Below are 22,021 nucleotides of genomic sequence, written 5' to 3'. Positions count from 1 at the left end.
CAGAAATCCACAGGGTGCTGTTAGGTCACATATGAGAGAGGCCCACAGATCCCAGGGACAAGCGCCTTGCCCGCTTTACCGTGCTGTGTCACTCTGACCCCAACCCAGAGCCCAAGCAGCTGCAGAGAACGGGGCATTTTTACAAAGAATTTGATTTTATTGGTATTTAAATATATTAAATATTTCACTGAAATACATGGTACGCCACCCTCCCCCACTCCCACAGTGGTTACATTATAAAACCAGAGCCCATGACCTCCAGAACCCTGACTCTTCCACCAACTGGTGAGGAAAGGGCCAACGGTAACTCAGGGAAGGACATGGCTGGCACTGTGGTACAGGGAGTTAGGGTGTGGACAAGCCCCTCCCACCTGGCAAGAAGCAGACAGACCCAGAGCCGAGGTCTTCCCACTTTGGCTTTCATACACATCTTGCTCCCACCCCAACGGCATCGAGTGGTCCCTTCCTTTCCAGGGGTATGGCCGGAGCTGACGTAGTCAGTTTTCTGTCTAGACCAGCTAGGCTTCCTCTCCTCTGCTGGGTCAACCAGGCCTGGTGGCCCATCGGCTGGTACCCAGAGATTCCCAGGACAGCACTACCAGGCCATACTCCAGGCCTGTGTAGAGGACTTGTGGCAAAAGCATGAGGAAGGGCGACAGTATTGCCTGCCCCCCGGAGCCACCAGAACTCACTCTCCACCTCTCTTGTCAGCCTCTAAGACAAAATGATCTTCAAAACTAAGGCGTGAAGCCTCTGGCTTAAATGGGTACAGACAGATAGACCAAGGCACCAACTAATTCAGGGCAGAGTCTAGGAGGTTGCGGGGGTGACAGGAAGGCGAGGACAGAAGGGAAGGGAGCCCAACCCTGGTGGGCTTCGTGAGGATTGGGAGCCAGGACTGAGTCTAGCCATGCTAGATCCAGGCGGAAGGCTTGAGAAAGCCAAGTTTAAAGTTCCCAGGCTCTACCCCCTAGTACCAAAATCGGGGTCCTCAGAGGGATCCCACACTATCCCAGTCACAAAGCATACCACACCCCAAGACACAAGCTGAGGAAGCCGGGATCGCCTGGGCCTCTACCCGACGAACCTCGATCAGTTCAAGTGCAAGGAACTCTAAGCAGGTGCTTGGGTCCTGCCCTTGGCCGAGAGACAGTCAGACTGCACACGTGGCCCCCTAATGGCACTTAGGGATTTGGCACAAAAAGGACTCTTCTCCCCAGAGCACTGTCATTTCACTACCAAACCCCATATCCCACTCCTGTGCAACCTGGGCACTTCTCTCCATCCCGTGACACCAGAGGACAGAAGCCCATGGGAGAGAGGCAGCCCCGAGTGGAGGGCTGAGGAGCTGGAGCATAAAGACACACAGAGACCTCGAAAACACTTACACACACACACACACACACATATACACACATACACACACACACACACAAAGGCAACATGCACACAGTTACACAAACACACAGGTCCTCCCTCGTGCCAGACTTAGGAGGCCAGGTTTGAGGTCAGGGTTTTCTTTCTTGGAACCCTGACTCTTTCCTATTTGGCAATGCAAGGGGTAGAGACTCTCCATGCCCCCTTGCCAGCAGACAGCAAGTGAGCGGGCATTTGGGCCAAGGAAGCTGACCCTGGCCACACTGGGGCCTCAGATCAGTGTAGCCTCCTCCTCCTCTTCCTCATCCCCTCTAGCCGCCTGCACTCGTATGCACTGCGGGTCAACATCCAGTCCCCGTTGATCTGATGTACCCACTCACAGGCTTGCTCTCTGGCTGGTCATTTTCACAGTACCAGTGAGGCCAGATACCCCTTTCCCTGGAGCGTGCAGGAATTGGGGCTGAGTCTGCGCTGTCAGAGGTCCCTTTGTTCCCCTTTGGGGACAGATCACGGGACTAGAATTTGGCAAATGGAAACATTCCCCTGAAATGTGGTCAGAGCTAGGTCCCGCAGCATCTCCTTCCCTGCCTTGTGCTTAGGAAGGAGCCTTGGCTAGTACTGGGAACTCCCAAGCCCAGTGCTGAGGACGCAGACAAGCAAAGGCAGGCATGAAATCGGCATTCCTCATGCCCACCCCAGTCTTTGTACAAAATAGTCCCAGGAAAAATAGGCAAAGGAAGGATCCAGCCCTGAGCCTGTTGCCCAGGACGGGGAAACAGTAGGCAGAGTGAGCTGCCATTTCACTCTCTCAGACAGGAGGGCTCCCGGCCTCTTCTGCCACCTTCTCTTCTGCTTCCAAAGACAGCGAGGAGAAGGAACAGCCCTACCCCAATGAAAGTCACTTGGATAGTCCTCTCGGTGCCCCCTCCTTCGCCACTCTGAAGGAGACGAACATGGTCCAGGCACAGCCTGCAAGATCCCTTTGGCTGTCAGCAAGATCTGGAGGCTCGGTGCCCCCGCCACAGCTCACCCAGCGGGCAGAAAGTCCACTCAGTGCCCATCTTGGTCCCTTCTGCTGAATCTCAGCTGTTTTCTGCTAACTGCTGGGCCCCCCATTGAGGAAGTAGGTGGTCATCTCCCCCTTGCCCTTCACCTTGACCACCCCTCGACACTCCAGTTGGTAGCCCTTGGCAGCTAGAACCTGGTACAGGTCCGTGGTCACCTGGGGAAGTGGGAGGGGAGCCTGCTTAGCCTGGAATCCTTGATGATGTACCAGCAAAAAGCCCAGGATTTCTGTACCAGGCTAGCTCCCTCCCCGCAGCCCCTATCCCAGCAACCAGAGAAGACTGCCACCCTGTCCCTGTCCTGATGACAGACCGGGAAAGCCCCTGGACCTAGCCTTCCCCCAGCTCTGCTCACATCGCCCTCACCTGTATTCGGTCAGGAACCCCAGTGCTGTCCATGCGACTGGAGACATTCACCGTATTTCCCCAGATGTCATACTGTGGCTTCCGGGCCCCAATGACCCCTGCTACAACTGGACCCATGTTCAACCCTAAAGGAGAGACAATAGCAAGAGACTGAGGCTGGGGTGCTGCAGCCTCTCTCCAAGGATTCAACTCCCCTTGCACCCTGAGCAAGGCCCCAGGGGAAGAGGGACAATTCTCCTGGTGGTTTAGAAAAAGGTGGCGGGGGAAGCGGGGCAGTCTGAGCACGATGGCTGAGGTAGCTGCCCAAGTCCAGACGGCTACTGCTGTACCACAGCTCGTGTACTGAATGCTCCTCTGTGCATTTGTTGCTCACAAGGCGGCCACCCCCGGCCCTGTGAGTTACTGGGGTGACTTACTGAGCCAGTAAACAGAGCTGTGGGGAGTCGAGCCAGGCTTCAGACCTTGTGCTATTAACCGCTGCCTTCCACCATGTCTTTGAGGAAGTGACTCCTTAGGCCAGCCACACACACAGACAGCAGGCAGCGGCCTTTAGACAAACCTGCCTTCTAAGTCCTCTGACCTTCGCTGAGTTATTTAACCTGAGTGTTATGAGAATTAAAATGCACTCAAAACCCCTACGACAAAGACCCCACCCAACACACGGAAGACTCAAAATAAATGCCCTTTGTCCTTACTGTAAAACTTGACATGAAGGTAGGAGGTAAAAAACACCAGAGTCCTGACGGAGACCTCGTCCTCCTACCCACCCCAATACCTTCATCTCTACCCACAAACTGTCCCGGAAAAAAAAAAGTGCCAAGACCCAGGCCCTCACCAATCTTCATCTGGAAATTGTTGAAAGAATGTTCGTTGATGTGTTTCATCTGCTCCATGAGCCTCATGGCATAGTCCGCCAGGGCGGTGATGTGGGAGCGGCCCACCTGATCATAGGTGCTGGCATTCAGCCCAGAGGCTGCCATGTAGGTACTGCCAATCGTCTTGATCTTCTCCAGCTGCCGGAACCTCTCCTCACTGATGATCTGGACAGCATGGGGGAGGGGGAGAGGAACAGACAAAGCTCACTCTCTGTCATGCCTTGTCACCCCCTCCCCTCAATAGCCCCATTGTTTGAATGGGTGAGCCCCCTGCCAGTTACTATTCTCAGTGTAGTAAGCAGCCCAGGACCCCAGGCAAGGACCTGAGGATATTGCCTCAGAAGGGCAACTACAATGGTCCCCTCAAACAGAAACACTCTGACCGTGTTTTAGGGAACTGTGTCTCAGAGTGAGGCAGGGGACTTTCCCCCAGAATAGTGGGGACAGCCCATCCCTGACCTGGGACGGACCAAGCGTCCTGCCCAAGACACTTCCATTTTCTCCCATTCTCGCTATCCGGGAAGCCAGCCATCTTGTTTGGTCTCCATTGGATTCAGTCACATCACCCAGTGCCTAACCTGTACCTAGGCCTCATGTTGTCCTCTGCTCCTCAGCAAGGAATGACCCTGGCCCATTGAGGCTGACCGCCCTGCTATCTCTGACTGGGCAAGGGACACTCAGCCTGTCCGTGGCTTTCCCCTCCAAAGTCTGCCCCGTTTCCCTGTTCCCCAGACTGTCCCTACTCTGCCAGTCAGCGCTGGCCAGGGAGCGAGCACCTCGTCGAAGTCGGCAATGATCTCATTGAGCAGCCGCAGGCACTCCACGCCCTCGTTGTTCGCCTCCAGCTCCACGTAGAACTCGGAGAAGTTGGCGATGGAGGCGAACATGACGGCCACGCACTCGCACGACTGGTAGTACAGCTCGTCATTGCGGCGCTCCCGGGCCAGGAAGTGCGCGGCCACGTCCTTGGGCAGAATGTTGTGCAGCAGCCGCCGGTTGTAGGCCTGCAGCTCCTCCATCTCCTCCTTCTCCCCTGTGGCCTGCGGGCACCACATCCATCACCCACTGCCCCAACACTCACAGGGGCGGACGCAGTGGCCGAGGCCTGACGGTGGGCATCAGGGGGAACCGGGTGGAGGAAGAAAGGCTCAGGCAGAGGAGGCCTAAACGACAGGCAAAGGGGTGAAGGGGGCAGGTACAGATGGGACAGGGGACAGGAGATGGACGCGGAGAAGGCATGGAACCAGGGTGGGCTGGGGCAGCCTCCGCCTGAGCCAGTTAGCAGGAAATGCATTTCCGGATTGGCCCAGGATCTGCCCCTAGAAGCCCCTCCCTCCCACAAAGGTCCATCCAAGTCACCTGTAGCTTCCACAGGAAGTCCAGGCGGGCGGTTGATTCCACCTGCTGTGCGTGTAGATACAGTGCCAGGGCAAAAACCAGCAGAATCACAGGGGTCATATATTTGAGTGCCACCCTCCCTACAGCTGGGCTGAAAGTAGTCAGAGACATGCTTGGTGTCTGAAGGAGACCTCTGCCAGCCTCATCCTTCGCTGCCCCAGAGCCCTCACTTACCAGAGCAGCCCATCAAAGGTCTCATTGGAGGAAGGCCTGGCGGGAAGACACAGAAGTCATTGGATGCTGGAGGAACACTAGAGGGGAGATAGAGGCTACATTGCTGAGCTCGATCGCTAAGCAAGCCTGCGGGTAGAGCCTTTGCTCACACAAATTAGCTCAGCACAGGTAAGGCTTAAACCTTTCCTGAGTCAGAGCTCCTCACTTAGCAGCTGAAACAGTACAGGACACGGGGCTTAGAACACTGGAAGCCTCAGTTTCCCCCTCAGTAAGGTAGGGCTCAGGTCCAAGAACCACATCTGAAAGGTGTAGCATATGCTCGAGGTGCCATAAGGCTTCAGGACTGTTGGTTCCTGTGACAGTTAACCGCTGCCCTGAGACACAGGTAGTACTGACCGATGAGAAGTTAGTTTGGCCAAGGTTACAAGGCTAATGAGAAGCAGGCCAAGGACTCAAACCCAGCAGACTCTCAGCTCTTCATACCATGAGCTATGGCCACATATCACAAAGGGCTACAAGGGCTGGCTTCTAGTCAGAACTCTGCTACCACCAAACTTGACATGTTTTAAGATAGTGGGCAGGGCTGGGCAGTGGTGGTCCATGCCTGTAATCCCAGCCCTTGTGAGACAGAGGCAGGCAGATCTCTGTGAGTTCAAGGCCAGCCTGGTCTACAGAGTGAATTCCAGGACAGCCAGGGCCACACAGTAAAAACCCTGTCTTTAAAAAAAAAAGGAAAATGGGTAGGAAAGCCCCAGTGGGGGAATTTTGTTTTCTATTTTTTTTAGCTAGCCTAAAGACACAGGAATTTGTCACAACTGGAATTTCTCTGGGGTAACTACCTGAGGTCACATGCCAGGAACTTTCTTCCCCTTTCCTTTCTCCCACAAGTGAGCCGTACATTCCAAGGGCCCAGGTACCAGAGACTCTCAGCCCAGGAGGACCAGAGAGACCTCAGAGGCATAAAAGGGGCTGAGAATTAACTTACAAGCCATGGACACCAAGCAGGAGATCGTAGTTGTCGAAGACGGTGGCTGGGGGACCCAGCAGAAGCAGCACCAAATAGATGAACCCCAACACAAAGGTCATAGCCAGCTTGCCGATGCTGCTGATGTGAAGGAACACAGAGCTGGCCAAGAGACTGAGAAGCGTGCTCCCGATGAAGTACTGAGGGGAGAGGGTGACAGCGGAGGCAGCGCTGGGTGACAGCGAAGACCGTGGACGCCCAGAGCAGGAAGACCCCTGCTGCCCTACCTGACTAACCTCCCTTCCGCCACCTTCCAGCCCCAACTCCTTTCACAATCCATGCCCAGCTACAGAGGAGGGGCCCGAGTTGCTCCTACAGTTGGGGGGATGCTTTGAGTTCCTGGCTCCCTGGTGCCCGTCACTAGGCCTGGCACGGAGGAGCCAGTAACTGTGCCAGAACAACCCCTCTGCCTGAATGCAGCTCGGACACCTCAGGGAAGCTGCAGGTGCGTGCGGTGCCCTCACACAGGGGAACATCCAGTCCCAGAGAGTAATTGAGCTGTTGTAGGTGGCAGGCGGTGACATCGGCTGGTGTCAAGTTCAGCATCCGGGCCGCACACGTCCTTATCGGGGTGTGATTACAGGTGAACTGCAAAGGTTGGGGATGGATCAGGATCACCAGTGTGGGAGAGGGTCACAAGAGCCTCACCCAGGGGCCTAGTGCTTTTGGGACTGAAATCTTCAGGGATGGCAAAGAAAGGGGAAATGAAGAGTGAGAATGAGAGTTACCGCCCACCCACGGGGGCGGCAGGCCCCCGGAAGGCCGCTTTCACAGTTCTCAGAAAGCGTCTGGCACAGGGCATGGGAGAATTACCATGTTGGCGATGGCAGAGATGAACACAAGCAGAACTGAAAAGATGCCAACTGCTGTACTATGTGCCCGCGAGTGGACGATACTCCGGGACAGACGCTGGAGGGCCTTGGGGAAGACCTGAGGGAGCAAGAGACCAAGGGTTAGACGTGACCTTCAGTAGGAAGGAGGGCCAGCCAAGAACACGGTCTAACGAGACCTGCGGAACCCCCTCTCTCACCAACAGTCTCAGGGAAGCCCCCCACTTACGGAACCACAGGAGCACACAGTACAGATGAGCACAGTCACCAGCAACAGCAGAAAGATTCCAGCGTAGATCCCCAGCATCAGGGAGGAGCTGGAGCAGGATAAGGCCAGGGGAAATATCAGCAAAAAAAACCAATCTGGCTATTCTTGTCCCGTGCCCAGGAACAGATCTCAGAGACCAGCGGCTTGCGTGGGAGTTGGGAATGTTTGGGGTGTAGTGAAAGGGACAGGACTCACTGTGGGAATATGAGGAGCTGGATGAAACAGATGAAGCAAAAAACCAACAGGGCACAGGCGACGTAGGCTCCGAAGCGAGGATCTACTTTCCGTGAATACTGAGGGAAGAAAAGAAATGGAGCTGGCTGCTGGTCCTGCCCTGGCAGGGATAGCGTGGACAGCGAGAGCAGGGCAATGCTAGGGTCTCGGGAAGAACAGTTGGCCCAATTTACATGAATTTCCACCCTGAGCGGTGGGCTCTTCCCACCCCCCAAAGGTCCTCCTGCTCCTTCCACTTATGTTCAGTCTCCCAGCAAGCCCTCCCTCCCTCCAGCCATCATTCTTTTGCCCTTGCATCCCCCAGACCTTCTTCTCAAGATCGTCTCTCTGGAAGGTGAGCAGGAACCGGCGCACGTGGTCCTTACGCAGCTGGTCGATGCTACGGGCATCGATGGCACGGCCCAGGAACTCATCCACCTCATCTTCAGGGTTCAGAGCATCCTGGGCGCCCCGACTGATAATGGGACATGCATGAATAACACCACAAGACAAGCAGTGAGGGGGCGGGGCTTGGGCAGCAGCAAGGGAGGGCTGTGAGCGGGGTGTGCGGTACCCGGCCGCATATATCACAAGAAACGGGAGGTCTCTGCTCCCACGCCCATCCCAGGCTGCGAATGCTGGGTCCCTCCCTCAGGGACCCGTCCCGCAGACCCATCCCATAGACTCACTTGTCCTTGCTTGAGTCATCAATGCCCTGAAGAAAGAAACGGAAGGTGTGAGGCGGAGAGGAGCTGACCTCCCCTATCCGCTACTAGGTTGAGAGTGTCCCCACACACTTGGGTGAAACTATTCTCTCCACTCCCAATTTCAGAGCACATACACGGAGATTGGCAGCTATGGGAAGAAAGGGAGACCAAAACGTGGAGGCCCCGGGTCACGGTGCAGAGAGCCCCTCACCATCTGGCGGAATGCCTTAGAGTCCTTGGTCCGGGAGAAGGCGCGGTCCGGAACCCAGCGTGGCACCAGCCCTTCCATGGAGTTGGCCCGTGTCCGCTGCAGCTTGGCCAGCATGGCCTTCTCCTCTTTCTGTGTGGGCAGCACGAGTGCAGGCTCGGAAGTGGGAACCCCAAGAAGGCCTCTGCTAGCACCTCCCTGTCTGTTCCTTCCCCCGCCCCCCACCCGTCCCACCAGCCCTGCCCTGGCCCTGACCCGTTTCTGGCTGGCGCCTAGTATGAGGAAGGTCTCGATGCACTGCTCCTTGAGGTAGGCGTTGCGCTCACCGCCCCGGCCTGGCTCCACCTCATAGTCCCCATTCAGGTACTGCAGCGTGGCCCGGGTGATGTGGATGCGGCTGTGTGGGTCCAGGAAGTAAGACCCTGGCTCTCCCCCGCACCCACCCCCGCCACCGGCTGGACCCGTCCACTCACCCAGCCCGGCCCCCAGCCTCCATATGGTTGGCCAGGGTCACGTCGTTGGACCATACATCAAACTGCCATTTCCGCAGGCCGAGGACGCCGCAATGCACGCGCCCGCTGTGGATACCCACACGCATGTTCACATTTACGCCTGTTACCTCGCGGACCAGCCTGGGGAGAGGCAGCGCCACGTCAGCCCCACCTGTCTGCTCTTCTTCAACACGGGGTCTCTCTGTGTAGCCCTGGCTGTCCTGGAACTCGCTCTGTAGACCAGGTCCGCCTGCCTCTGCCTCCTGGGTTCCCCCAGCTGTCTTTTTATCCTCTAGTCAAGAATCCAAGCTAGGCCCAGAGGTGGTAGTACACGCCTTCGATCCCAGCGCTCAGGGGGCAGAGGCAGGTGGATCTTCGTGAGTTCGAGACCAACCCGGTCTACAGAGTAAGTTCCAGGACAGCCAGGGCTACACAGAGAAACCCTACCTCGAAAAACCAAAACAAACAAAGAACCCAAGTTAAGGCCAGCAAGACAGCTCAGCAGTAAGGGCCCCTGCTATCAAACCTGGCCACCTAAGTTTGACCCCTGGGACGCATACAGTAGGAGAAAACCAACTCCAAGTTATCCGTACATGCACCAGACATACATATATACAGACACAGAGTAAGTGAATAAATGTAACTTAAGAAAACCCAAGCAACCCAGGCAAAGACAGACGCAGACGTGGCGAGAGAAGCAAAGCACGGCTTTGACTAGACATGGCAGGAGGATCCCTGGGACTCAAGGCCAAAGGTCCAAGAACCATGTCCGACAGGGGCTACCAGCATCTCACAGGCCCGAGCTGTTGCCAGCTCCAGCCCGCTCAGTGGGCATTCTCTGCAGCCACAGACCCCCGCTGTTCCAGCTCCCTGCACCCTGTCCCCCAGAAGGCTGGAGTTGGAAGAGTCTTCCCACAGACTGGGGAGAGATCCTTTCTCCTCCCCAGTGAGAAATACACCTCAAAGATAAAGCGCTACTAAGACTCGGGAAACTCCTGAAGACAGGTCAGAGTAGGAGCGGCCAGGGTACCCACAGTTCCAGTGGGCCTGGGAAGGGGCACTGCTTACGAGATGGCCTCGATCATGTCCACCCCCATCTCCACACAGCAGTGGGCGTGGTCTGCCCGCGCCTCAGGCAGCCCTGACACACAGTAGTAACAGTCTCCTAAGATCTTGATCCTCAGGCAGTGATTCTCCTACGGGGGAAGGAGATGCAGAGTCACCCTCACTCCCCGCCACCATCACCCATCACCTGGCCCGTCAGCTTCAATGGAACCCCTGCCTCCATACACACACCCCCAACTGCCACTGGCAACACTTGCACGCTCATCTCGGTTGGCACCATCTCTTAAGCCCCAGCACCCTCACCGCGGCCAGCTTGTCAAAGCGGGCAAAGAGCTCATTCAAGGTCATGACCAGTTCCTGCGCGGTGCACTGGGAGGCCAGGCTGGTGAAGCCCTCGATGTCGGCAAAGAGGATACTGTGGGCAACAGCAGAAAAGAGATGGGCCTTGCCGCCCTCCAGGGCTCTGGGACACCCTGCGCCCACCTCGGCCTCGTGCCCTGTCCCCATTCTACCTGACGTTATCGTGCTTCTGGATGTAGATCTTATGGAACATCATGTCTTCTTTTTTTGTGTTGATGTCTTCTTTCATCTCCATGGCAACGTGCTGGGGCAACACCGACAGCAGCAGCCGTTCCTAGACCGGTGGTTCCAAGCACTATCCTCTCTGCTTTCCACTTTGATCCTTCTTGCTCCTTTCGCACTCCCGGGGCCCTCCTGGATCTCTGTGACCTGAGTTTCCCTTTTGGACCTCGGCTTGACACCCGCCTCACTGTGCCCTCAGCAGCCATCCATCCTAGCCGTCTCTAACCCCCTACACGCACTCCTACACTCTCCTCCGTGATGCACAGTCCTTGGGGACCGTTCACCCTGCATTCCACGCCACGGGCTGGACTAATCTACAAGGTACTGGGGAGCGGGGGTGTGAAGAGAAGGAATGCCCTAGCCCAGGGAAGCGGCCCCCACCTGCTGGCGATTCTCCTGCTGCAGGTGCAGCCGAGCCTGGATGTAGCCTCGGGTCTCCTGAAAGGCTTGGCGCTGAGACACTTCGGCAGGGTAGTGTGTGCAGGCACCGATGACATTGGTGCAGAGGAAGAGGACCGCGTTAGCACCGAGCTGCAGGAGGGTGGGTGGCAGAGGTAGGTCAGTGACCGCCTCCCCGGCACACGGCCGCACACGCAGACACACATGCACAGACACACACACACACACACTAGCTCTCTCAGGACATACTCTGAGCAGGAAATAAGATCCCGCACCCTGTTTGTCCCCACACTGCGCCATCCCTCTGATGCACGGCTCCTCCCTACAGATCCCAGCCTGCCTAGATTGTTCTGTGACCAGAGAGATGAGCTTTTCACAGCTTCAGGAGCAGAAACACGAACCACAGCCACCTAGGTCATGGGCCCAACCCTGGCACCCTATAATCTCCTGCCCCACAAACACCTCTAACAAAAGACAAATGTTCCTTCTGTGTGTGGTCTTCCTTACAGAGCGGCACCACGGACATCTGCAGACACATCACTCCCCTCTCTCTAGGCTTCCATTTACTCATCTAAAACCCAAATGGGGGGGGGCAGAGAATATCTCTAACCACCCCCCACCTTGCAGACCAAATAGCAAAATTGGCCATTATCAGGTTGTGATGTTATTATTTTCTGGTTGGTTGAATTTTTGAGACAGGGTCTCACTATGTAACCCAAGCTGGCCTCACACTCACAGTGACCCTCCTGCTTCAGATTCCCAAGTGGCAGGGTTACAGGCATAAGCCAGTATTACTGCTACTACAGTAGCCACCTTGCTGGCCACCGGGCAATGCCTGGGGCTCGAAGGATGCATTCCATATATTACCTGCTGGCTTTCCTACATGTCTATGAATCAGGTAACAGAATCCCACTTCACAACTGAGTGAGTCAAGCACAAAGGAGCACAGTAGCTTGCCCGAGATCACAGAGTCGGTTGTGGCTGACATGAGTCTTAGAATCCTGAACAATCAGACTCCAAAGCCTTTGTCCGAAGCCTGCTGTCTAATAGAGTCCAGATCTCTGAGAGCTTTTTCTACACTGACTCTAGCTCTTGAAGGCCAGACTCAGAGCCCAGGCTTGGCAGCCATCAATTCTCCTAATAGAAAGAAGGCAAGGCCACCTCTACTACAAAGCATGATTCTCCTCCTCTCCTCTCCCCTCTTCCTCCTCCTCCTTCCTCTCTCTCTCCTCTCCCACCAGCTCTTACACACAAACCTCTGCGGGGACCTCATGCTCCCACCCTCAGCAGAGCCAGTCCCAAATCACTGTGGGCAGAACTGACTAGAGAGCAAGGCCAAGGGAAGCCACCTCAGTGTTGCTGGAAACTCAGGGGTTAACGTGGCACTGGGACTCCACCCAAGCTGCTTGGGGCAGGGCTATGGTTAGGGAGAAGGGAGGGAATGCTCACCAACTGCCCTGATCCAGAACTAGGCCTGCAGACTTGGACAGGACGTTTAATCTTTGATTCCTCTGTGCAAAGCTGAGGTCTGGCTGCCTCCTAGCCCCGACCCTCTAGGACTGGCCTTCAGCTGCCCTTCCCAGTCCATGCAGCTTCGAGAGCTTCCCTCTCTGCGGCAGGGGTGAAGAAGGGGCACGCTATCTCCCTTGGGGGCTTCTAAGAATAGCCCCCAGTGGGGGAGTCGGAGGGGGGCTATCCAGGCAACTTCCCTTCCTGGCCCCAGGAGCCCAAGAGGAAAATGTGAGTCACAGTGGAGGGAAGGGGAAGAGGGACGAAGGACTGAAATAGCCCTCGACACACATCCCTGTCTACCGTGAGGAAAAAATGGATGCCCAGGCTCCAGAGGCGAGCCCAGCCTGACCAGTGTCCCTGTCTGACTGAGTGGATCAGGAAAAAAAAGAGTTCTTCCCACGGACACAGGTGGGGCTGGATCTGAGAAGGGGTTGCCCAGGGAGGCTACAAGCCCCTGCTCCATGCAGAAACACACAGGCCCCAACTGGCACATGAGATCAGGCTCAGTTTTGAGATGCTGAATGGGCAGTCACAGCCCCACAGATGGGCACAGGTAGCACGATTCTCTCTACCATCCCAGGAACGCATCAGGGAGACCCCAGGGGGTGAAACTGAAGCTGGGCACCCTGGAGAGGTAGGAGGCTGGCAGTTCCGGCCTCCCAGGCTCAGCCTCCCTGTCAGGCACAGGGCTGGGCCCTGGGCAGCCCGCCAGCTGAAGGCAGGGAAGAGTCACACACCCACCTTCTGGCAAGTCTGACCGAAGGGGGGGAAGGGAGGCACCACTCCTGAGCAGTTTACCCCAAACCCCCACCTCACAGGCAGCCTGAAGAGAACCTAGGAACCAGTTTGGAAGGGATCTGGCCCTTTAAGAGGTCTGATTGGCCTCCTGGGCACTTGCTTCACAACATACTAGCTATAAAGTTACTTTTAAAAGGTGTGTTCCCGTTCAGGGCTGGAAAGGGCGTCCTGCCAGGGCACCCAGCTTCTCACCCCAGGAGCCCCAGGCAGCTTTCTGTTTGTGAGGCCATGATAGGCTACAGCCCACAGCCTCCAGCAAGGAGTAGGGCCCTTGCTTGTGGAAGCTTCACACAACTACACGCAAATGTTTCTCAGGGGCTAACAACAGGCCTTGAGACTCAGGGGTCAACAAGAGGTCAGAGAGGCCAGGTCTGCGCATGGCTTGTCTGCACACTGCACGCTGCTGCAGTCTCCTGGCCTAGGCCAAAGAGCTGAACACTGTGACGGACCACAGACCTGGCCCTGGCACCATCCTTCTCCTCAGCCCACTAAAACAAGCCGGGACACCAATATCCCTAGCCATCCCCACAGCGTGACCCTCCCCAGCCAGTCCCCCTCCCACTCCCACCGGGCGCACTCCATCGCACCTACCTGCTTCCAAAGGAAGGGATCGCCACGGTTGAGCTGCCAGGCCAGAATCAAATGCAAGGTGGAAAGGCCCAGGCCACTGAGCACGGCGGCTCTCATGCGGATGGGAAGAAGCGTGTAGGTGATGTAGACGAAGAACACGGGGCACCAAAGGCCTGCTGAGGGGCTGTGGGGGTTGGCCGCCAGGGCACCCCCGACTTGCACAGCAGCCAGGATGCCCAGAACCACATAGCTCACCACCCACATGGAGTCCTGGCGGAAGCTATGCCGGTTACACACCACCATGAGCGCCACAAACAGGGTGGCGGCACAGGTCAGCAGGGCCACATAAGCAGGCTGGGGCCGGGCAGGCGCGGCGTGGAAGGCCAACAGTACAGCCGTGAGGAGCACAAGCACCGCCATGAGCAGGGTGAGGCTGCTCTGGTTCATCTGGAAGAAGTACCGCTGGTACAGACGCTCCAGCTTGGCGGAGCGGAACTGTTTAGACCGGAAAACCTGCGCCACACGGTGCCAGCAGGACGGACCGCTCCGCGTGGATGTGTCAGGCGCCACTTCAGCTGTCCCCATCGGGGTGGTCACCTCGCTGTCGTCAAAGCCCAAGGCCACTGAGCGCAGCCCCAGCTCCATGCCCCGGCCTGGGCCAGGCCTCCGGATGAAGGCCTCATCCTGCCAGGGGCAGCGAGTCTGAGCCGCAGGCGTGGGGCTGGGCGGCTCCGGGTTCTTGAGGCAGCTCATGTAGCGCGGTGCGCAGAAGCCACCGGCCCGACTCCCATGACGCAGGCGCTTCTGCCCGTTGCGCTCGCCCCAAGCTGTCTTCCGTTCATCCACTTTGGGAACCAGGAGGCCACTGAACCATGACATGCTGCTGGGAAGAAAGGCATGGGATGGTATTAATGTCACCGTTGTGGCCACAGCCACCACAGTAGCTTAGGGTGAGCATTTCCCACAGCTCTGTTTCTTATTCCTGCCATCCTGATAGAACGACCCCGTGGGAGGCGGAGGCATCTCCAACTCAACAGGTAAGGAACCGGGACACAGCAACCCCACAGGTAAAAGAACCAAGATTCTCGGAACCCACCAAAGGACCTAGCTTCAATTCCCAGCACCAAGACAGAAGCTCAAAACTGTTTGTGAATCCAGTTCCAAAGGATCTGACATCCTCACGCAAGCATACATGCACGCAAAACACCAATGCATGTAAAACAAAAGTAAATTTAAAAAACAAACAAACATTTTTTTAAATAAACCAAGACTCTCAGTTTGACTTGTCTGACCCTTTCGCTAAAGTGACTACTGACTTCTTGATCACCACAAACTCAGTCAAGGCCACTGGGATGAACACACTCTGCAGACTTGGGGGGAGGGGACAAGGACCCCTCACACCGGTTGGCTTGTGTCACTGGTGAACTACCTTTTTTTTTCCCCTTCTTCTGCAAAAGCCAAAGAAAACCTAGGATTTCAATGTGATAACTCCCAATGTTGAAATGTGGATAGTTAATATACATTTTATAATACTACATACAAGAGCTAGGCAGTGGTGTCGCACACTTTTAGTCCCAGCGCCCAAGAGGCAGAGAGGCAGGCAGATCTCCGAGTTCAAGGCCAGCCTGATCTACACAGAGAGCGTTCCAGGACAGCCATGGCTACACACAGAAACCCTGTCTCGGAAAACAAAACAAACAAACAAAATGCTCCCCAGAAGTCAAATAAATTCCGTCCATGGAATGAGCTGTGCCATGAACTGTCAATCGGTGACCTCTATACAAAAGGGACCCTTTCCACATCCTTCCTACACACACGCGCACACACACCAGCAAGCTAAATTCAATTTCTCCCACAGGTCACAGTTGAAGTGTTACTTCCTCTCGGAAGATTTCCCAGCCCCACCCATAGACTAAGTTTGGTCTAGTTTAACCTCTGTTCATTTCCTCCATCATACTTATTGCCATTTAAATCATTCCTTGTTTAATGTATGCCTCTGTCCCTAGGACTCTAAGCTTTGTGAGGGTAGAAATTATACATATTGTTGCTAGCACTTTGTCTCTAGAGGCATGGAGTCTGGCAAACAGTGGGTGCTCAATAACTGTATAACAAAAAGATAAAAGGACGGGAGTGTGGCTCAGTAGTGGATCGCTTGTCTACGATGCGCACGGCCTTGAGTTCCACCTTCACCACCACAGACAAAGAGATGGGGAGCAGACAAGGAAGCTCAAGGGCATGGGTGCTATGGAGCAGTCAACGCCAAATAATTGCCAACAATGACAGCCCCCGATTCTTCCTCATTGCACCTGTCACGTCAGTGTGCCTGTTGTTCCCCTAGGACACGGGGCTCGGCCCAGGCCAGTACCCTGGTACTTGCTGTTACCATCTGGTACAAGAGTTCCCTTAGGTCACAGCCCAAGTCCCTTATCAGTGCTACTCTTAACACCCTTTTAAAATAGCAACTCCCTTTCCTGGGGCACCGTATCTCTCGTCCCAGCTTTATAATTTTTCTCTCTCCACAGCTCTTATCAGCAACTGCCGTTCTATAATTTTTCTTACTTGTTCATTGTCTGTCCCCCCTAACTGGGATGCCAACCCTGTGAAGGCAGGCAAGGGTTTCGCTCTTTTCTGGGTACCGTGGGGTCTACCACACCTAGATGTTTGCTGAGTGGACGGATGGCCATTAGCTATGTTGTATTTTCTCCCTGTCATGAGCTTTTGAGATCTTTTTCACTTGTCTAATTCCACCTGCTCCTCGCCAAGGGCCTGCGAAGCTGGGGAACAGGACAGATTTGAAGAAGCAAAACGAAAGCTGATACCTGGGGCATTTTCCACGACTCACCCTGGACAACCAAATTAGTCTTAGAGCCTAGATTCCTACCCCAGCCCAGGGCATGTCTCCGGCTGAGCGCGGGGCAGGAGATGAGCATGGAAGCCATGTCACCCAAGGGGGACGTCATCACCAGGGCCAAATCCCTTCCCTCTGTGCCTGCAGGGCACCCTGAGGGGCCCCTTGTATGTTCACCTGCCGAGCTGGCAGCACTGACATTTGTACTCACCGGGGAACTAGATAGAGCGAAGCTTACAGGGCACCTGCCCCGGGTGGCCGCAGAGCCACCTGGAAGGGCACTCTGATCAGCTACCAGAGGGACCAAAGCAGGAGGAAAGCCGGGGGCTTTCTGCTCCACCTCTGGGTCTTCCCCAGCCACTGTCCCTTCTACCTCCACAAGGTGGCACGCCCTTGAACCTCCTACCACCAACAGCTCCATCTTGAAGGACAGGTCAGAAGTACAAGACTTCTGGTCAGGCTGGCATTTGGAAAAGGTCACCAAAGAAAGCCTAGCTCTTCAAAACACTTCGCTGGAAGCATGATATTTGGCACAAGACCAGGTTTCAAAACTCTAAGCGATTTGCTATCTCCCTGCCTCCGCCGCACCTCAGTTTCTTCACCTGAAAAGTGGGTGTGCACGAGACAATCTACTACCCCGGCCGTGCTGTGCGCTGTAAGCACCAGTTACTCCCACCTCACGAACCTTCGAACGCAAACCTCTGTCAGTGTCCCAGAGATGGAGAGACAACAGTCATGAGCAAGGAGAACATGATTCCGTCCCGCCGGTCAGATGCCTGCCTATCAGCCCTATGTCCCCTGCCGCCAGTCTCCAGAGCTGCTGGGGACAGAACACAGAGTGCACAGTTCCCCACTTTGTCACAGCTCCCCCCCCCCCCAAGCCATGACATTCTGTTTCCGCCTCCTCCCATTCTCCAGTCCCCTTCTCCGTTCTTATCTCCCCACCACCACCACTGGCTCAGGTCTCTGTTCCCAAAGGACCTGTGTCTGGCCGTGTTCCCAGCCCCTGGAAGCACATCCTCGCATCTGGCTCATACCCACAGAGGAAGGGGCCGACACTCTCAGGGAAGCATATGACCCTTCGAGAACACTGACTTCCCAAGGGGATCACTTTGAGCCCTGTAACTGTTCAGCCAACTGCAACCATCCCAGCCTGGGCCCTGCTCAGGGGCTGCCCAGAAAGAGGACTTGCAGGGCTCCTGGTGCTCCCCTATGCCAGGCTAGTATAGCAGGGTACCGGAAGGCATTGTTCCAAGCCACGAAACTTCTATCTGTTCACCCAAACCTCTGCGCTCAGGAACCCCTCACCATGAATTCCAAAATCACACACCACATCCCTTTTCTGCCTTCAGGCTCTTGAGCCTCTTGACCTCCTCCTTCCCTGAGCCTTTTCGATCTTCCATACACAACCCCTTCCCACAGCGAAATTCACACCCATTTAGCCCCAAGTCCCACAGTCCCAAGCCCAGTGTCTGTCTCCCAGACCTCAAGTCCCTCCCAAATCCCCGATCCTTCAGACCGAAGTCTGGAAGCCAAGGCTTGGCCTCAAGAACGGTTCTGCCCACTGCTTTGCCCAACTCTCTTCCTGGCCACTCCTTAGCCACCTCATCCCCCAGGGTCTATCTGCCTCTGCCCTTGTTGGCAAAATGATTTAAAAGTCTCTGGAAAGTTCACGGACCCGGGGGAAGGCCCAGCAGGCACGCTGCTCAGACCCAGCCCTCTTGATTTCCAGGCCTTTCCAGATGTAGAAGAACTTCCCCAGGGCCTGTATCTGTAGGTTCAGCACAGCCTTCCTCAGCCCTGGTTCTCCCTAAGGACCAAAAAGGGCTCCCATAGCCAGCTCCAACCACACAGCACCTTATCGGGCCCTCTAGCTACGCAGACTCTCTGGAAAGACTCAGGTAGAGGAAAGGCACCACCTAACCCCACCTCTGGTTTTCAGTCAGGCCGCTGCTGGGCCTCCTCTGAATAAAGTCAGCCCACACCCCACCCCATCCCTGCCCACCCCGCAACAGGCCTTGGGGAAGCAGGCACTGACACTACCCTTTCATTGCAAAGGTTCACGGTGAGGGCAGGGAAGGGGCCTCCCTCTCCCCTCAGCACTCCAAACTCACCCCCACATCCCCGACGCCAACCTCTGGGGGCATCCCCTCCCCTCGTGCATGCCTTCTCCCCTTCTCCGGGCAAGCCTGGAAACTCTGGCGAGTGCAGGAAAGGAAGCTCGTGGCGTGGGGCGAGGGTGGAAGCTTCCAGCCCAGCCCGTGGGGCTCCGGGTGCCCACCTCCTCCGGCACTTCCCAGGCGCCCCGCAAACTGCCGAGAGTCCCCTGTCCCCGCCCCGCGGGAGCCCGCTCCCCCGCGCTCACCTGCCGGGGGTCGGCGCCTGCCCGGGGCCGCCGCCCCGCCGCGCCCGCGGGCTCCGGGCGGGCGGGCCGGCCGTCCCGCCGTCCTGCTCCGTGCCCGCGCGTCCCCGCTGTCCCGCCCGCCGCGCGGCAGAGCCTCCGGCCCTCGCCCCCTCCCTTGTTGTCCAGCGCAGCCGCCCTCTACCCCGGATCCAGAAGTCCCCTCCCCGCCGGCTCCCGGACTCCCCGCCTTAAAGGCACAAGCTCCTTTTGTCTGGGCACCCCCTCCCCCTCCCAGAGGCGGGGGCACAGCTGCCCACTCCCCTCCACGGGACCCCGGCCGGGTGAGCGGGGCCAGCGTCCCGCGCGCCCCCTCCCCTGCCCTCCGCGTCCTCCCCGGGTCCCCGCGGAACAAGCGGCCACTGTTCTGGGCTTCGGAGCCCGCGGGAGGGTCGGCGCGCCCGCCTCCACCCAGGGCGGCATCCTGCAGGGCGCCCTCCGCCCTCACCCGGGGGTCCGCAGAGGCCGGCCAAGCCACCCGCCGGCGGCGAAGGTGCCCGCCCCGCCCGGAGGGTCGGCTTCCTTCCTGTCGGGGTGCCCCGCGCCCCCTCCCCACCCCACCTTCCTCCGGGCCCCAGCCCCCACCGCGCCCGCTCGCCCTCCCTCTCCACCGCGGCCCCGCTCCCTCCGGCGGGAGCCGAGTTTAATAATTAATTAAGATTTCATTCCACAAGGCGCCAGGTGTGTGCGCCTGGCACCCGCTCGCCCGCACCCCACTTCTTTCCGCTTCCCCAACCCTCCGGGGCGCTGGCCCCGACGCAAACCTGCGGCGCCCAGAACCGGATCGGGCCGCGGCCAGGGGCTTCCTCGGTGCCGCCTCCGGCCCCGCGCTCTCTGGGGCAGCCCTTCCGCCGCACCTGCCAACCGGCAGAGTCCCTCCCCCGGCACCTTTTACCCAAAGGGTTGTGCTTCTTTGATGTGGGGGGCTGGGGTGCATTGCCAGGTTCATGAACTGAAAAATTGTTCCGGGATGTTTATTTATTTCCCTCGTAAGCAGCTGCCCAAGTTACCTGGGAGATGCGAAAATCATGTGAAAGCTGGTTTAACCCTTTGAGGGGTGGAGTGGTGGAACCAGAAAGGAGAGCCGGGCTCAGGGCTCGTTCCGGGGCTGGCGTAGGTGAGTTGGCTGAAGTTTGCCTTTGAGTCCCCAGTCCCTCAGCCAGACCGGTAGCTGCACCCTTCTCCTGCTGTGCCCTAGGCTCAGGCGAGCTCTCTTACATTTCCTTCAGGGCCCAACTGCCTACCAGTCCAGATCACCTCTAGGGTTCCTAAACTCAGGACAAAATTTGTAGTAAGGAAGAGGTACCTGAACTAACTAACCCCTAATCCCACATCTATCAGAACGGCTGTGGATGCCTGGCACAGTGGAGCGTGACTTGGTGGATCTGTGAGTTCGAGGCCAGCCTGGTCTACATAGAGAGTTCCAGGACAGCCATGGCTACACAGAGAAACCCTGTCTCGAAAAAAGAAAACAAAAGCTACCATGAGCGAAAACATCCCTTACTGTCTCAGAGCCTCTCCGGTAAAATGAGTGTAACCCTCCCGCTCTCTGACACAGGAGTCTCAGGTTCAGAGAGGGGAGCTTGAAAACGAGAAAGTAGCCTGTGATCCCAGCACTCTGGGAGGCAGAGGCAGGCCCATCTCTGGGAGCTGGAGGCCAGCCTGGTCTAAGAGCGAGTGCAGCACAGCCAGGGCTCTGGAGATGGGTCAGTCCTGAGAGCCCTTTGCTCCTCTTCCCGAGAACCTGAGTCTGACTCCCAGTACTTACTCCAGCTCCCTGGGACCCAGCACCTTCTTCTGGCCCCCAAGGCACTGGAATGCTCATACAAGCGAATTAAAACAAATATTTCTTTTTAATGAGGAAGTGGTCATCTGTGGCTGCCATGTGTGGTTCTCAATCGGTCCGACTGGCCAGCGACTTAGCTTTCCGGATCCCTGCCTGACTTCTCTCCACCACTATCTAGATTTCCTTCCCACCCGAACCAGAAAGAACCCCGCCGCTCCCCGCCCCTCGCCGATTTGAAATAATGTAGTTTGGAATCGAGGGGGAAATGCAGCAAGCCCCTGAGATAGAGAAAGATGGTCTGGGGGCCGGAGAGTTGGCCCCGCAACTGTAAGCAACTACTGCTCTCCCAAAGGTTCGGGGCTCCATTCCCAGCCCCCACATAGCAGCTCACAACCAACCGGGACCCTCTTCCAGGGGATCTGAGGAGTTACACCAGGAACACCTGTGCCTGCAGGCAAAACACCCATACACATAAATCAAACTTTATCTTTCTGAGATGGGGGCTCTCTATACAGCCTGGGCTCTCTTGAAGCTTACTATGCAGCCAGGCTAACCTTGAACTCACAGAGATCCTCCTGACTCTGCCTCCCAAGTGCTGGAATTAAAGGTGCGTGTCACCGCATCTGGCCATTTTTTTTTTCTTAATTTTTAAAAAAAAAAAAAAAAGCCGGGGCTAAAGAGATGGCTCAGGGGCTAAGAGGACCAGTTGCTCTTGAAGAGGACCCAGGTTTGATTCCCAACATCCACATGGCGGCTCACAACCATCCAGTCCTGGGGCTCCAGTGCCCTCTTCTGACCTTGGCAGGCAGTAGGCACCCGTGTGTAAACACACAGGCAGGCAAAATGCTCATATACATAAAATATTTAAAAAGTGAGCTAGTGTTATTTCTATAGAAAGAAAGGTAGGTGATCTGGCATGGTGGTTCATTCCTGTAATCTGAGCTCTCTGGAGGCAGAGGCAGGGGGATTACCTCAAGATAGAGTCAAGCTGGTCTACAGAGCAGGACCCAAGCCAGCCGGACCTATATCCTGAAACCGTCTCAAAGGAGCAGCGGGGAGCAGAGA

The 22,021-nt window shown here is 56.5% G+C and overlaps 1 protein-coding gene across 10 annotated transcripts; it reads right to left on the bottom strand.

The window, feature by feature from the left end:
• Positions 1-136: 136 nt before the first annotated feature.
• Adcy6 (adenylate cyclase 6) lies at positions 137-20,088 on the bottom strand. 10 transcript variants are annotated; one of them, XM_060388680.1, is made up of 22 exons: positions 19,935-20,088; positions 13,943-14,801; positions 11,024-11,173; positions 10,573-10,694; positions 10,364-10,475; positions 10,064-10,191; positions 8,978-9,136; positions 8,760-8,901; positions 8,508-8,636; positions 8,279-8,304; positions 7,917-8,064; positions 7,572-7,669; positions 7,338-7,425; positions 7,092-7,208; positions 6,708-6,866; positions 6,240-6,418; positions 5,255-5,290; positions 5,042-5,171; positions 4,426-4,722; positions 3,643-3,847; positions 2,808-2,932; positions 137-2,599 (listed from the first exon to the last, which is right to left on the bottom strand). In XM_060388680.1, the coding sequence occupies exons 2-22, from the start codon at positions 14,798-14,800 to the stop codon at positions 2,474-2,476; spliced, it is 3,534 nt and encodes a 1,177-aa protein (XP_060244663.1). In that variant the 5' UTR covers position 14,801; positions 19,935-20,088; the 3' UTR covers positions 137-2,473. The 10 variants fall into 10 exon arrangements, with proteins under 10 accessions (XP_060244663.1, XP_021510542.1, XP_060244664.1 ...); XM_021654867.2 differs by having other exon boundaries at positions 4,459-4,722; positions 19,935-20,087; XM_060388681.1 differs by having other exon boundaries at positions 4,459-4,722; positions 13,943-14,804; positions 19,935-20,060.
• Between the last annotated feature and the right edge of the window lie 1,933 nt (positions 20,089-22,021).

The sequence above is a fragment of the Meriones unguiculatus genome, chromosome 8 (genome assembly GCF_030254825.1).
Source record: "Meriones unguiculatus strain TT.TT164.6M chromosome 8, Bangor_MerUng_6.1, whole genome shotgun sequence".
NCBI lineage: Eukaryota > Metazoa > Chordata > Mammalia > Rodentia > Muridae > Meriones > Meriones unguiculatus.
This window is presented reverse-complemented; position numbering and strand designations above follow the sequence as displayed.

What these genes read in the sequence shown, in the direction of transcription:
- Adcy6 (XM_060388683.1), bottom strand. Translation starts at nt 18,933, where the DNA reads ATGCACGAGGGGAGGGGATGCCCCCAGAGGTTGGCGTCGGGGATGTGG. An exon ending in GACATGATCGAGGCCATCTC is followed by an intron (nt 9,137 to 10,063) that starts GTAAGCAGTGCC and finishes GCCTCTCCCCAG; the next exon opens with GCTGGTCCGCGAGGTAACAG. An exon ending in CTGTGTGCTCCTGTGGTTCC is followed by an intron (nt 7,209 to 7,337) that starts GTAAGTGGGGGG and finishes TTGCTCCCTCAG; the next exon opens with GTCTTCCCCAAGGCCCTCCA.